We start from the raw sequence: 17,270 nt of genomic DNA on the forward strand, positions 1-17,270 counted from the left end.
GCAATAGGGGGCATTGTGTTTCTGACAAACACATCTCTTGTTTTTTTCCTTTTGTTATTTTTGAAAGATTGTCTAATAAATTATCGAATATGAACAATTTCCCCATGATGGCTTACGTTATACTGTCAAGCACTCGAATAGTCGAGCGCCCTGTCCTCTGACAGCTCTTGTTATATATCTTTTTATGCCCTCGGATCGAAAGATCGTGGGCATATTGTTTTCGGCCTGTCTGTCATTAATTCATTGTGTGTGTCCTAAAACTTTAACCTTGGTTAAAGTTTGGTCATATTAGGTTATCCTGAAAAAATTGTTTGTTTGGCATAACCTGACCCAGGTAAATTTGGGTGGGCATGTAGGTAGGGATTTTTTTTTTATAGTAAATATTAGCTCGTCTATTATATATAAAATATATATAGTCGAGCTATCCTACTCACCCCAGCGTCGGCGTAAGCGTCTGCGTTAGCGTTAGCGTGCAAATGTTAAAGTTTTCGTACTAGTACTCTATCAAGCATTTTGTCATAATTATGGCCCCTTTTCCACTTAGAATATGCAGCAAATGTTAAAGTTTGCATACTACCCCAACTATTTTCAATGTCTCTTGACATATTGCTTTCATATTTTTCATACTTTTTAACCATCATGACCCCAACCTATAAACAAGAGCAGACAACTGTATCAAGCATTTTGACAGAATTATGGCCCCTTTTGTACTAAGAATATGCATATTATTGATAAATCTATGTTAAAGTTTTCATACTACCCCAAATATATCCTGTGTCCCTTGACATATTGCTTTCATATTTTGCATACTTGTTTACCATTATGACCCCAACCTATAAACAAGAGCAGACAACTGTATCAAGCATTTTGACAGAATTATTGCCCCTTTTATACTTAGAATATGCATATTATTGATAAATCTATGTTAAAGTTTGACAAAACCACACTTTCCTGACATACCATAATGCACTCCACTCAAACTAACCCCCACGCCCCCCCCCCACCAGACCCCCCCCCCCCCCCCCTCCCAAGCCCCCCCCCCCCCCCCCCCCCCCAAAAAAAAAGGAAATATATTTTTTCCTTATGGTTGAAAGATCATCTGTTAATTTTTGTTTTCTTATTTTTGAAAGATAATCTATTAAATGATCACACACCCACATTATCCCCCCCCCCCCCTCCCCCCACTCCATGATGTCTTACGTTATACTGTCAAGCACTCAAATAGTCGAGCGCACTGTCCTCTGACAGCTCTTGTTTTTTTCTGACATTGAACTCTTGACAATAGCAAATAAAGCTCTAAGTCTTCTGGCTCAAAAAATTGGTAAAGATTTTTCTGCATAGAATAGAAATTCAGAATTCTTTTATTAATTTTGGTAGAGAGACATCCAAGGAATATTTGTGTGAAAATAATTCAAAATTAGACCACTGAGTGGTTTAGGAGATGTTCTTTACAGAAAGTTAACAGACAGACGGACAAAAGACAATCACAAAAGCTCACCTTGTCACTCTGTGACAGGTGAGCTAAAACATATATGCTGAAAAGACATGAGAATAAACTATTTATTTTTAATATGCCTGTAGTCAGAAGAAACATAATGGCAATGAGAAATATCAGTGTATCTATATCTGTCGGGGTACACACACACAAATGTTCTGTTCATTTTTGGGGTCGGCGTTTAATTACTGGTTTTGTCTTTTTACAATGTTGACATCATGGAACAGTGTTTTTTTTATGGCAATAATGGGGCGGATATTCGGCCCCATTCCCCTCCAAAAATAGTATATATTTTCCCCCATTTTTTTTTTTAAATCCCCTCCAAAAGAAAATTATTATAAAGAGTTATATTAAATTAGGTTTTCCCAAGTCAGTGGACTTCACGAATTAATTTTTTTCCGAAATGGCCAAGAAAAGGCCTGATGTATCGATAATGTGTCAATATTTGTTGATAAAAACATTCAAATTTGGCCCATTTTATTGATAAAAAATGCTCAAATTTGCCATTTTATTCATTTAAAAAATCCCAATTAGACTCTAATTGGCTTGGAAAACTGATACTGAGCATGACGGCTGAACTGACTGAAACTAATGTTGAACAAATCATTGATATATATTTTAGAAAAAGAACAGAGACATTCAGCTGTGAATATTACATTCATACATACATGTGTATTCATATTATAAATATCATTACATATAAAAGAATGACTTCTTAATTTTCCCCTTTTCCAAAAAAAACGACGTGTTTTTCCCCTTTGGACAGGCCCCGCCACCATTCCCCTATAGGTGAAAAAAACACTGTGGAAGAACCACATGAAATTTTTCAAGAGATTCTGTGTCTCTTTCTGTTGCCTCTGGTGTGGCACAGTAACAGCAAATGTTTTTGTCTGCTGCTTGAACATCAACAACACTTGTAAACAAATATAAATTTAACACATACATACATGTACATTGTTTATAAACAATTGTAACTATTGCACGCTTAATAAATATTCTGTAAAAGTTTCAAACAATGTTATTTTAATTGAAACAATTGTAAGATATACTTCTACTAGGAAAATGTCACATATGATTGATAGATAATTGACATAATCAACTACTGTGAAACCATTATTAATCGTCAGGCATTAATTTTCATAAATTTCGTCAGTCGACTGTTCGGCGAATTTAAGATCCTAACGAACAATCATGCTCTATGTTTGAACAAAAACAAACACTAAGTTGAACAATATTTTAAAACTTTACCGTAAACATGAGGCATTAAATTCCAACATAATCCATGCACACATTCACTGCTGTTTCGTAATCAAGATTAATCCGGTTTTGACACAAAGGGATGTAGATTACACAAGGTACTTAACTGACACGTTACACTTCTTTAAAACGCATGTGCAGTACAGCTGTATTGAATGCGTTGACTTCGTTTATGTAGAATGGTAATGAATTAGCGCTAATTGTTTTTAACTTTATTACCCATTAGGTGCATTGTGTGTTCAGGGGTGTAGCATATTAGCCACCACGCAGCAAATGCCGATGAAAGACAATAAACCAAATGAAAAGATGACGATGTGTGATCAACATGCGTATTTATCACAAATCAATAAAGAATATTTTAGTATGGCAATTAATAGAATAAGACTAATTGGCAATTGGCTTCGTTGTTACAAACACTCGTTAACGGTTATTCGATCCCACTTGTCCTTTAATCATAACAAAGAACGTGTGAATGGCATACATTAAGAGGGTCCATAACTGTCCCTTGATAACAAAAGACTAGTTAATTGGCATGTGACAAACAGGCCCCACCTCCTGCAGTGATTCTCAAGTGTGTAATTCCTGCATTCGTACCACGATTTTTCGCAGCTGCGATTGATCGCGAATATGTATTACACACAAATCGGATATTGACTGACGCATTTTTTTTTAATTCAAAATCAGAATTCGGCGAATTTAAGTGCTGACGAAATCGTCATTTTTATAAAAATGACGAAAATTTTTGCTGTCGAAAATAAATGGTTTCACAGTAATCAAAAATAGTTCATGTATTATAATTCACCTTATAAATTAGTCTTCATGTAAAGTTAAACAAACAAAATCTGTTTGCATTAACTAAAAAATGTGGCATGAAACAGTCCATTGCTTATATTTTCAACAACTGGATACGTGATGTTTTCAATTGCGAGTTCCTCAAACAGATGGCTTGACAGAATGGACCAAGCGTGATTGCTTTAAAAGGGAGATAATTTCTAAACCTACCAAATGATATATTGAAATTTTATTTCAAAGCGGCGCAATAGGGGGCATTGTGTTTCGGACATACTCATCTCTTATTTAAAATAGAATCTTGAGTTTTGTTATTATACCCCCATTACCATTGTATACAGGTACATTGTATACATTGTATACATTGTATATAGGAGTCACTTTGTCGGTCTGTCCCGAAATCTTGTCCAGGCAATAACTATGTTGTTCATCGTGAGATTTTAAAATCATTTGGCACATTACTTAACCATCATTGGACGGTGTGTCATGCAAAAGAATTACATAGATATCTCAAAGGTCAAGGTCACACTTTGAGTTCAAAGGTCAAAAATGGCCATAAATGAGCTTGTTTGGGCCATAACTTTGTCATTTATTGTGAGATTTTAAAATTATTTGGCACATTTGGTCACCATAATTGGACGGTGTGTCGCGCAAAAGAATTACGTTGATATCTCCAAGGTCAGGGTCAGACTTTGAGTTCAAATGTAAAAAATGGCAATAAATGAGCTTGTCCGGGCCATAATTATGTCGTTAATTGTGAGATTTTCAAATCATTTGGCACATTTGTTTTTCATCATTGGACGATGTGTTGTGCAAAGGAATTATGTCTATCTCCAAGGTCAAGGTCACACTGAGTTTAAAGGTCAAAAATGGCCATAAATGAGCTTGTCTGGGCCATAACTATGTAGTTAATTTTGAGATTTTAAAATCATTTGTTCATCATCATTGGACGTTGTGTCGCACGAAATAATTATATTGTCATCTCCAAGGTCAAGGTCACACTTTGAGTTCAAAGGTAAAAAATGGCCATAAATGATAATGGCATAATAATTCTTAAAAATCTCCATAAATAAGATTCTGTTTTGTGAAGACAGCATGCAAAATAGTCTGTGTCAATGCGGCACCTGGGGGTATACGTCACATCTGTGACAAAGCTCTAGTTTTCTTATTCAATAGTGTGGTAAATTTGCCAAGTTAACTTTACTTCACCGCTTTAAATTTGTATTTATTAACAATTATAATCAGTGACAACAAGCTAACAGGTACCATGAGTGGGAAACAAAATTCTCAAAACGGGAATGAAAAACTGTAAAAGAAAAATGTTTGAATTGTGTTATGTTATTTGTTAAACATTTTGGGGCCTAAAATCCATTTTTCGCATTTTACAACAACAGTTTTTCTTTGACAACCAGGCGATGATAGATATATGAAATGTGGGTGTGAAAATCCAGAATTGTGGAATGGATCTCCTAAGCCATTCTATAGAAGGAAACAAAGCCCTGCAACAATAATTGATTTGAATGAGAATATTTTAATCTACCTAAATCTGTGTGTTCCCTGCAGGCTCTGCAGCAGAGCAGCCTGACCAGTGAGGACGGGGTAGTGGGGGTGGAGGAGAGCATGGACTCGGACATGGAGGATGACATGGACACCAGTGAGCAGCAACTGGAGGAGGGGAGCAGCAGTGAAGAGGAGGAGGAGGATGGCGATGATGAGGAGGATTCTGGAGTAGAGGAGGAGAGTTTGAGTGTCCCAGAGGAGTTGAAGGCCAATGTGAAGGCAGCTCTCGGAGAGGCAGCAGTCATTGAGGGGGAGGACAACTCAGAACAGGTAGAGTAAAAAATCAAATAATATTTTTAGGTTTGAATATAATATGATGGTTGCAACTCCTTCAATAATTTTATGGCATTAATGTTCTTTCCCTGGGCTTGCTATGCCAAATGACTTATATGCTTCAAATAAGCAATCTTTATTTAGCTTCAAACAGTGTCTCTATTAGTTTAACCTCTTTATTGGTGTTGTTGTGTGCCTTCAGGAGGATGTAGAAGTTTCAGACTCAGAGATGATGCAGCTGGACTCCATGCTGGCCGCTGCCTTCCGCAGCATGAAGAGGGGCAAACAGGTGGACAAGGACAAGCAGAGGCAGCTCCACACCTTCAAAATCAGGTACAGAAACCTGCACTTCACCTTCACAATCAGGTATGACAACCTTCAGAACCAGATATGGCAACCTTCAAAACCAGGTATGGCAATCTTCAAAACCAGATATGGCAATCTTCACAACCAGGTTTGACAACCTTCAAAACCAGATATGGCAATCTTCACAACCAGGTATGACAACCTTCAAAACCAGGTATGACAATCTTCAAAACCAGATATGGCAACCTTCAAAACCAGGTATGGCAACCTTCTAAACCAGATATGGCAACCTTCTAAACCAGATATGGCAATCTTCACCACCAGGTATGACATCGTTAAAAACCAGGTATGGCAACCTTCACAACCAGGTATAGCAACCTTCAAAACCAGATATGGCAACCTTCTCAACCAGGTTTGACAACCTTCAAAACCAGGTATGACAACTTTCAAAACCATGTATGAAAACCTTCAAAACCAGGTATGGCAACCTTCACAACCAGGTATGGCAACCTTCAAAACCAGGTATGGCAACCTTCAAAACCAGATATGGCAATCTTCACAACCAGGTATAACAACCATCAAAACCAGGTATGACAACCTTCCCAACCAGGTATAGCAACCTTCAAAACCAGATATGGCAACCTTCACAACCAGGTATGACAACCTTCACAAACATGTATGACAACTTTCAAAACCAGGTATGGCATCCTTCAAAACCAGGTATGGCAACCTTCAAAACCTTCAAGCAGACACTAGGAAAACACTTGACAGGAACATACTGAGGTATTCAATAATCATTTCTTGTAAACATTATCTTGGACATTGTGGCGTATGAGCTTTGTTGTCACACAGCTTTAATAGCAAACTTACCAAAAAAGTGTCTGAGAAGCATATTATTCTACAGGTTTTAATTGCAAATAGGATTGCAATGAAATGTTTGCTTTATCCCTAATGTGCCATTTTGAGATTCTCTGTGTTTTGTAGGGTGCTAGACTTGGTGGACATGTTGATCAAGCATCACCCTACCCCCTCCCTGCTCACAGTAAGTAGCATCATTTTCAAATTATTCATGCAATCAGAATGGTGTTTTGTGTTGATATTCATGTATTCAATTCACAGTGTGTGTAATGCAGCCGCCTGACCGAGCTGATGTGTATTGTATTTCAGATGATTGTGTTGCCCCTTGTGGACCGTGTGGTGGGAGGTATTCGTAACCAGGATGAGCAGACTCTTGCCAATAGGGCACACAACACTCTCATGCTTCTCTGCAAAGTCAAGAAGGTAATCACAGAATACTATACTCAAGTTTAGTTTTATCAGTTTTTGAAAGTTTTTGTGTGTATGTCCTATGTCAGATTTGTAGGCCCAAAAAGTTTAGGCATAAAGTAAGCAAGACATTGACATGGCCTCTAGCTGTTGTTTTCATTGATGCTTATCTTTATCATGTTATCTTTTTATCTGAAAAATTTCTCTACAGCTGCTTGCCCTCAGTGGATTATTTTCACTAAAATGTCACATGAGAAAAACTTTTTAATGGAATTAATTCGGGATTGGATAAATGCCTGTTTTCCGGAATACTTACTGTATGTTGGACGGTAAGTCTTGCATATGATTTTACAAATTTTAAATTTTGTAATTTTTTTCCCCAATGTTTTTGCACATATTCAAAGAGCATTTTGATATACCATGCTTTCAGAGGTCTGAAAATAGACACATCTAGCGCCTGGATAATTTGTGGGGTTTATTGCACTGGAAACGCGAATAGGACTATGTTCTGTTTTTTTAGCTCATCTTTTTATGTCTGATATTTTGTGGGATGTGTGACAGTCAAGTAGCAGCACCTGCAATCTGCAGCTGTTTGCACCAGTTGTCACACTTAATTCCATAAATGCATGACTGTAACGAAAGCCCTTAAAAATACAAAAAAACGCATTACCAAGAGCAATGACACATTCTATCAGTGTTGTTGCTGGGTTTCTTGGTGATGTTCAGATTGTAATCCAGTTTCATTTCAGTTGAAAGTGTGTATTTTGTTTGATAAATTGTAATTATCAATGAAATACTTCTTAACATCAAAGTAGCTATTGATCAGTTCTGGTACGGTAGATCTTGTATGTGTGGATTCAAGCGTCCCTGGGCTGACATTAACCATTGGTTCATGAACCCAAAGAGCCAGTTGCTACTCAAGACAGCATTGTTTCAACTTGCATATTAAATTGAACACATCATTTCACCAGCTAGTTTTCTATGACACATGTTGTCCATAGCATAGTTCAGCCATGGTTTTGAAATGTTCTACTACTGCTGTTCCTTCAATGTGAGTAGAGACTGCTGCATTATGGTGCAACTCAGTCAGCTGTGTTGTGTGTTTCAGTTGGAGCCTGAGGAAGGCAGCAGTTCAGACAGGCTGCTGGAAGTGTTACAGCTCCTTATACAGTTTGCTGCTAAAGGTATGGATTTATCTGTGAGCCTGATTAGATAAGGGATCACTTTTGTATAGATGTATGTGCAAAATACTCTTTTCAAGTCATACAAATTTCTTGGTTATTGTTGTTTAAATTCTGTTTTCCTGAAAATTACATTAGTTTAAACAGTATTGTTTAACAAATAAGATGGTTTTTGTTATGGAAATTTAATTCAATTATAGTGATGCCATGATAGAAATCCCTTATTCCAATCACTTGTATATACAACATACTAAGTGTTCAGTGTACATCTTGACTGCTTTTTTATGCACCTGGCTGTTGATGCTGTATTCTGTTTTAGGATTTATTTTCCTAAACGCTTTCAGATATTTACCTGATTTTTGGTATGTAAGTCTGCCTTCATGACTGACAGATCATGGAAGAGTTTCAGTATGGTTAATTGATTTTTTGCGATGTAATGGGCCTAAGACATATTTTTTGCGATGTTATGGGCCTAAGACATATTTTTTGCGATGTTATGGGCCTAAGACATAATTTTTTGCGATGTTATGGGCCTAAGACATATTTTTTGCGATGTTATGGGCCTAAGACATATTTTTTGCGATGTTATGGGCCTAAGACATATTTTTTTGCGATGTTATGGACCTTAGACATATTTTTTGCAATGTTAAGGGCCTTAGACCTATTTTTTGCCATGTTATGGGCCTTAGACATATTTTTTTGCGATGTTATGGGCCTAAGACATATTTTTTCTCTCTAGAATAATAGTTATCACCTTTTTTTCTGAAACGCTTCGAAATATTAACCTGATTTTTAGTGTATATATCTACCTGCATGACTTACAAATCAGGTGCTAGTTTTGTTCCAGTCCATTGATTTTGGGTGAAGTTTCGGGCCTTGGACTTATTTATTTTCTCTATAACAGTTTTCCAGATTTTTTTTCTTTATGCTTGCAGATATTGCCCTGATTTTTGGAGTGTGGTTCTGGTTTATTGATTTTTGACTAAGTTTCGGGCCTTAGATTTAACAATTTTCTGTAAAGTAGCTGCTGTGCAATTTTAAAGGGCAGCTAGGGGCACTGCGTTTCACAAACACGGTGTTGTATTATATAACTGGTTTACCTAAATGAGTAAGTGCAGAGTCCTATTGCCACTTTTGAGCGTGCTGTTGTTGCAGTTTCATTGCCGGACCTGGTAACGGATGTGACCAAGTGCTGTATCCTGGTGATCAAGACCATACTACAGCAGCCCAGTGTCTCACCTCTCAAGACTAGGGCAACTGCTGCCCAGAATACTCCTGTAAGTTATGATGATATTGCTGAACTTCTTACCCTTAATTATACTTATGTCAAACTTCAGCTGTGACATATGTGATTTTTTAATGAGACAACTTATCTCATTTACATGTACTTACATATTTTTGTTTTGTTGTTCAGTAATCCAAATATGTTGATTATGTTGAGACATTTAGGGTGTATTTCCGGGCAAAGAGGTGCTTAAATTGCCTGTTTTAGAAATGCCACTTGGATTGACTGCATGTTGCGTGTTACAGAGTACTGTGAGAGGGATTGATCAGGTGGTTTCTATGGTGAGAGATGCAGTGTTTGCTCTGCTGAACAGCAAGAAGGCCCACTGCCCTGCTCCCCTGCTCCACACGCTGCTACAGAGGTTCACTGTGAGTCCTAGGCCTGGCAGCTGCTAGTGTATCACTGTCTCATCATACATCAGTTGGCTAAAACTTCCTTCCATTTGCACTATTAGTCTGTCATTTGTAGTTTTTTCTACTACATTTTTCACATGCAGAACATGAACAGTTTCTTTATAAAATATCACTGTGTATTAAGATGTTATCAATAGGGATAATTAATTGTTGTGTTCATGTTTAAATTGTAAATGCATTTTCTGTAAAGTAACACTTTACTAAGAGTCACATGTAGCAAGCACCTAATGTTGGTACAGCCTTTGAATATTAAGAATGTCATAATAAAATTAATATGTTTATGGAATTAAGCTTTTTTTGTTATTTTAAAAGACCATGTTTATGGAAAAACATACCAAATGTGTTTGATTTGATGACTGCAACAAGCACCCTGATAAATAAATCAAGGTCCTGATATTAGTTGTACATTTCATTCAAATGAAAGACTGCATGTATCGTGATGTTGAAAGTCTTGCCTTAATACTTGTATATCCTGTGTGATGTTCCAGAAGCTGTTTTGGCCTCTGACTAAAAACATCCTGGCTACTCTCGAGTCACAGGACTGTAAAGTATTCATGAAGGTACACACAACCTTGTGCTTATTAGAAATATTTATATTGTTATAATCTTTTAAAATTTGTTTTTATTATGCCCCACAGCATTTCTTTTGTCATAATATTCATGCATATGTTTGAATGTTCCAAAGCTCTTTTTATGCCCCCGGTAGGGTGGCATATAGCAGTTGAACTGTCCGTCAGTATGTCAGTCAGTCCGTCCGTCAGTCCGAAAAAAAATGTAACATTGGCCATAACTTTTTCACTATTGAAGATAGCAACTTTATATTTGGCATGCATGTGTATCGCTTGCAGCTGAACATTTTGAGTGGTGAAAGGTGAAGGTCAAGGTCATCCTTCAAGGTCAAATGTCAAATATATGGCTCCTGTCCGTCCGAAAACTTTAACATTGGCCATAACTTTTCCCATATGGAAGATAGCAACTTGATATTTGGCATGCATGTGCATCTCACAGAGCTGCACATTTTGAGTGGTGAAGGTCAAGGTCATCCTTCAAGGTCAAATGTCTAATATCTAGCGTCTGTCTGTCCCTCAGAAAACTTGAACATTGGCCATAACTTTTTCACTATTGAAGATAGCAACTTGATATTTGGCATGCATGTGTATCTCTTGGAGCTGAACATTTTGAAAGGTGAAAGGTGAAGGTCAAGGTCATCCTTCAAGGTCAAATGTCAAATATATGGCGTCTGTCCGTCCGAAAACTTTAACATTGGCCATAACTTTTTTTAGTATTGAAGATAGCAACTTTATATTTGGCATGCATGTGTATCGCATGCAGCTGAACATTTTGAGTGGTGAAAGGTGAAGGTCAAGGTCATCCTTCAAGGTCAAATGTCAAATATATGGCGTCTGTCCGTCCGAAAACTTTAACATTGGCCATAACTTTTCCCATATGGAAGATAGCAACTTGATATTTGGCATGCATGTGCATCTCACAGAGCTGCACATTTTGAGTGGTGAAGGTCAAGGTCCTCCTTCAAGGTCAAATGTCTAATATCTAGCGTCTGTCTGTCCCTCAGAAAACTTGAACATTGGCCATAACATTTTCACTATTGAAGATAGCAACTTGATATTTGGCATGCATGTGTATCTCTTGGAGCTGAACATTTTGAAAGGTGAAAGGTGAAGGTCAAGGTCATCCTTCAAGGTCAAATGTCAAATATATGGCGTCTGTCCGTCCGAAAACTTTAACATTGGCCATAACTTTTTTTAGTATTGAAGATAGCAACTTGATATTTGGCATGCATGTGTATCTCATGGAGCTGCACATTTTGAGTGGTGGAAGTTCAAGGTCAAGGTCATCCTTCAAGGTCAAAGGTCAAAAAAAATAATTCAAAGCGGCATTCTCATGAAGCTGCACATTTTGAGTGGTAGAAGGTCAAGGTCATCCTTCAAGGTAAAAAAAAATTCAAAGCGGTGTTCTCATAAAGCTGCACATTTTGAGTGGTGGAAGTTCAAGGTCAAGGTCATCCTTCAAGGTCAAAGGTCAAATTATTATTTGTTTATTTCAAAGCTGCATTCTAATGAAGCTGCACATTTTGAGTGGTGGAAGTTCAAGGTCATCCTTCAAGGTTAAAGGTCAATTTTTTTTTCAATTTTTTAAAGCGGTGTTCTCATGAAGCTGCACTTTTTGAGTGGTGGAAGTTCAAGGTCAAGGTCATCCTTCAAGGTTAAAGGTAAAAAAAATAGTGTTTTTTTTTCAAAGCGGGGCCATAGAGGGCATTGTGTTTCTGACGAACACATCTCTTGTTTTCAACTCCTCTTTGTCTGCTGGGTGGATCTTGCCCAATTTTTAACAGTTCAATGACTCTAATGTGTGTGATGATTTTAAAGAAAGGAATTGTGGATGTGATTACTTTAGACAGAGCTGTAGCAGCTAGTCTGTTTATCAACTGTATAATGAATATATTGTCCCAATTTTTTTTGCTGCTGCTTGTATTTGCAAGGGGCCCTTTTCTGTTGTTATTCTCTCTCTATTACATAGATACGTGTAGTCCCACATTTTTGTGTTTTCAATTTCTTTAACTGCCTTGCAGATTTTGCTTATTTTTTCAAAGCTCAGAGGCCTTAATGTGTAGATGAACACTAAGAAATGAATTGTGGCTGTGACCATTTTGACTGATTATGGCCATTGTTGTTTGTCCACTGTAGAATGTATAATAACTTTGTCTGTGTCCAATCATATTATGTGGCATCAGTATCTGTGACACATTGCTGTGTCCAATCATATTGTGTGGCATCAGTATCTGTGACACATTGCTGTGTCCAATCATATTGTGTGGCATCAGTATCTGTGACACATTGCAAGCTGTCCCAGCATATTGTGTGGCATCAGTATCTGTGACACATTTTTGTGTCCAATCATATTGTGTGGCATCAGTATATGTGACACATTGCTGTGTCCAATCATAGTGTGTGGCATCAGTACTGTGACACATTTCAAGCTGTCCAATCATATTGTGTGGCATCAGTACTGTGACACATTGCTGTGTCCAATCATCTTGTGTGGCATCAGTATATGTGACACATTGCTGTGTCCAATCATCTTGTGTGGCATCAGTATATGTGACACATTGCTGTGTGCAATCATATTGTGTGGCATCAGTACTGTGACACATTGCTGTGTCCAATCATCTTGTGTGGCATCAGTATATGTGACACATTGCTGTGTCCAATCATATTGTGTGGCATCAGTATATGTGACACATTGCTGTGTGCAATCATATTGTGTGGCATCAGTACTGTGACACATTGCAAGCTGTCCAATCATATTGTGTGGCATCAGTATATGTGACACGTTGCTGTGTCCAATCATAGTGTGTGGCATCAGTACTGTGACACATTGCAAGCTGTCCAATCATATTGTGTGGCATCAGTATATGTGACACGTTGCTGTGTCCAATCATAGTGTGTGGCATCAGTACTGTGACACATTGCTAGCTGTCCAATCATATTATGTGGCATCAGTATATGTGACATATTGCAAGCTGTATTTGATTTGCAGTCTGCCTTGTTGATGTTTGTGTATTAACTTAAAAAAAATTGAGTGTGAAATTATAATTTCTAATCCCGTTTTCTAGTTCTGGTGCTAACAAGTGGGCTGTCTGCTTTCAGAGCCAGTGTGCCAACTTCCTTCTTCTCATGATCAACAAGCAGACGGTATGCCTTCCTACACATATCTCCAGGGCATTCAACCTCACAGTGATAGCAGAGTGTCATGCATGGACAACATGTTCACCTGCTTTTATTATCCCCCGCCATAGGCGGAGGGATATTGTTCTGGTGTTGTCCGTCCGTCTTTCCAGCCGGCCGGCACTTTTGTGTCGGGAGCCATATCTTGGAAGTGCTTTGGCGGATTTCATTGAAACTTGGCATGAGTATATATATGGATAAGAGGATAATGCACGCCAAATGGCATTGTACACCAACTGATAAAAACGGATTTATGGCCCTTTGTATCTTGAAAAAATGCATTTTCGTGTCCTGAGCCATATCTTGGAAGTTTTTTGGCGGATTTCATTGAAACTTGGTATGAGTATATATATGGATAAGAGGATGATGCACACCAAATGGCACTGTACGCCATCGGATAATAACGGAGTTATTGCCCTTTGTATCTTGAAAAAATGCTTTTTTGTGTGTCCGGAGCTATATCTTGGAAGTGCTGTGACGGATTTCATTGAAACTTGGTAGGAGTATATATATGGATAACAGGATGATGCACGTTGGCGTTGTCAATCCGTCCAGACAACTTTTTGTGTCCAGAAGTATATTGGCGAGGGGATATCAATTCAAGGAATTTGCTTGTTGCACTGGATTGTATCTATTTAAAAAAATGTGGTTCATTCATTTTCTTACAACTCACAACTATGTTGTCATTACAAAGGACATTAATATATTCAACCGCATAACTGGAATATGCTGTGAATCATGAAAGTCCATTGTAAGGACATATTATTTGGTGTTTCATTTTGTTTATTTTCAAAAGTATTTGTAGTATGTAACAGGTACCGGTATTTTGTATGCAATTTTGCTAATCTTTCACTTCAAGACTGAGTGCATTATTTATGTTTAAAACAGGTCAGTGAACTTGAAGCAGAAAGGTGGTCAGAGTTTGTTGCTAGTTGGAAAACAAGTGCAACAAAGGTAAAATGTTAAAAATATTGTTTAGTTATTTATTTACACTTTTAAGTAAAATTTAACAGATATGAAGTGGGACTGCTTGAAATTTTCTAGCAAACGTTTATCATAAAAGCCTTATGGAAACAAACTTGTGTTCATCTTTGTTGCTCTCCAAGCTTGGTGGCTAATTTAGTTATGACTAGTTTAGGAAACACTTATTTTAGGATTTTTTGGTCTCCTGTCAAGAAAAACTGCACACATTTTAAGGAAAGAGCTTTTACAGAAATAACTTTGCACTCCTTGTGTAGGTGGATCATATTAGAAGTTAAATTTGTTAAGCAGACTGTTAAAGGATCCCGATTTATAATTGAGTCCACAGGACAAAGAGTAGGTCAAACTGACACATAGATGTAAAAGGGTATGGTATTTTATAAATAAATAAAATAAAATAAATTGTAAGTGTATTATTGCAGGTAAATACGTTTTATTGAGACATTTTGTAAAGAATAATTGTCAAGTTCATGTGTATGTGTATTTCTTTTGACCTTTCATATCAGTCTTCAACCTAAGCCACTTGACAGCTAACTTGTTGGTAGGCTGAGCATACTAACTTGCATAAATGTGAAGTCCTGAATTCCAGCTTAAATTTTTGAGGCCCCAGACATATGGTTTAAAGTCCCACTTTTATTTGCGTATTTTGTGTTGATCACCGGATGCATACAAGTTTCAACTCAATCCATTAGTGGCATTACCTGATAATCCAGTATAATTACTCAATCCATTAGTGGCATTACCTGATAATCCAGTATAATTACTCAATCCATTAGTGGCATTACCTGATAATCCAGTATAATTACTCAATCCATTAGTGGCATTACCTGATAATCCAGTATAACTACTCAATCCATTAGTGGCATTACCTGATAATCCAGTATAATTACTCAATCCATTAGTGGCATTACCTGATAATCCAGTATAACTACTCAATCCATTAGTGGCATTACCTGATAATCCAGTATAATTACTCAATCCATTAGTGGCATTACCTGATAATCCAGTATAACTACTCAATCCATTAGTGGCATTACCTGATAATCCAGTATAATTACTCAATCCATTAGTGGCATTACCTGATAATCCAGTATAATTACTCAATCCATTAGTGGCATTACCTGATAATCCAGTATAACTACTCAATCCATTAGTGGCATTACCTGATAATCCAGTATAATTACTCAATCCATTAGTGGCATTACCTGATAATCCAGTATAAATACTCAATCCATTAGTGGCATTACCTGATAATCCAGTATAATTACTCAATCCATTAGTGGCATTACCTGATAATCCAGTATAACTACTCAATCCATTAGTGGCATTACCTGATAATCCAGTATAACTACTCAATCCATTAGTGGCATTACCTGATAATCCAGTATAATTACTCAATCCATTAGTGGCATTACCTGATAATCCAGTATAACTACTCAATCCATTAGTGGCATTACCTGATAATCCAGTATAATTACTCAATCCATTAGTGGCATTACCTGATAATCCAGTATAACTACTCAATCCATTAGTGGCATTACCTGATAATCCAGTATAATTACTCAATCCATTAGTGGCATTACCTGATAATCCAGTATAACTACTCAATCCATTAGTGGCATTACCTGATAATCCAGTATAACTACTCAATCCATTAGTGGCATTACCTGATAATCCAGAATAATAACTTTTTTTTCAAAACCAAAATTTGGCCAAAAGTGACAGTGAATGTGTTAAAGAATGTCATAAACACAAACATCCGCCATTTTACACAAGTGCATATACTAAGCAGATTTTTTGGATGGGAGAATTCCCATTGAACATGCCTGAATTACTTAAAGCATGAGGCACTGTTAATATTTAATATTAACGTGGGACGTGGAAGTATTGGTTTTCGTATCAAAACTTGAGTAGAAGTCCTCCTCCCTCTTTTAAATTAAGGTTAACGTTTTGTGTTGCATTTTAACAAAAATCAATAATGGCCTCATGCTTACAAATTCATGGCATGCAGTTGCTCGTTGGCGGAGTAAATGATGAGGTTTAGATTTGTTCGGGATGTGTATTAGAAAACAGCTTAGATAGGACATCTGAGGATCTTCCAACATTTATAAAATGAATGCACAAATTCTGTTTTGGGGTGTAATTTACATCGGGATGTCCACTGAGGGATGCGCAAAGATTGAGTGAAAATTCCAAACTACCGGAAGTTGGCTAAATGGCTGAGTGCATTTTTTGTTTGTTTTTAAACTAAATTAATGTGTCCAAAAAGGTACAGATTGACTCTCAATCAACACAGTGTAGGTTTATCTGCCTTTAGTGCCAGGGGTTTTTTTAGAAAAAGGGGAAGACGCTGGACGCTGGGTAAAAGGGGAAAATCGAGCGCGAAAGAGACATATTTGGGGAAAAAAATAAAAACTGTTCATTTGAATGTCTATAACTCATCTACAGACTTCAGTTTTTTTTTAGAAAGAGAGGCATGTCTCTGACCTTTTTGTTCTTAAACACATGAACAAGTGTGATATTAGAGTCAAAGTCCTAAATAAAGTTGCAGGTGTAGATCTAATAATGGGAAATGTTTTCAACTGGGGCCGGGGAACGATGTCAATATTATGATTTAAATTTCATGATGAATGGGTTGACGATCTAGATCTGCTACAGTATTGGAAGGGAAAGGTGCGGCAGCTGCCGATTGTCTACTTTCACTTTCAAATAATCCGA

The 17,270-nt window shown here is 37.2% G+C and overlaps 1 protein-coding gene across 24 annotated transcripts in view; it reads left to right on the plus strand.

Annotated features, from left to right (window-relative positions):
• The window catches only part of LOC127865166 (myb-binding protein 1A-like), a 277,075-nt gene that overhangs the window by 233,929 nt on the left and 25,876 nt on the right, over positions 1–17,270 (plus strand). For all 24 annotated transcript variants that reach the window (XM_052405109.1, XM_052405110.1, XM_052405106.1 and 21 more), the window contains 10 exons: positions 5,105–5,371; positions 5,577–5,707; positions 6,665–6,722; positions 6,848–6,961; positions 8,055–8,130; positions 9,283–9,404; positions 9,658–9,780; positions 10,314–10,385; positions 13,494–13,538; positions 14,460–14,525. In XM_052405109.1, coding sequence (XP_052261069.1) covers positions 5,105–5,371; positions 5,577–5,707; positions 6,665–6,722; positions 6,848–6,961; positions 8,055–8,130; positions 9,283–9,404; positions 9,658–9,780; positions 10,314–10,385; positions 13,494–13,538; positions 14,460–14,525 — 1,074 coding nt within the window. The remainder of the gene's footprint in view (positions 1–5,104; positions 5,372–5,576; positions 5,708–6,664; positions 6,723–6,847; positions 6,962–8,054; positions 8,131–9,282; positions 9,405–9,657; positions 9,781–10,313; positions 10,386–13,493; positions 13,539–14,459; positions 14,526–17,270) is intronic.

Source organism: Dreissena polymorpha, chromosome 1 (assembly GCF_020536995.1).
Source record: "Dreissena polymorpha isolate Duluth1 chromosome 1, UMN_Dpol_1.0, whole genome shotgun sequence".
NCBI lineage: Eukaryota > Metazoa > Mollusca > Bivalvia > Myida > Dreissenidae > Dreissena > Dreissena polymorpha.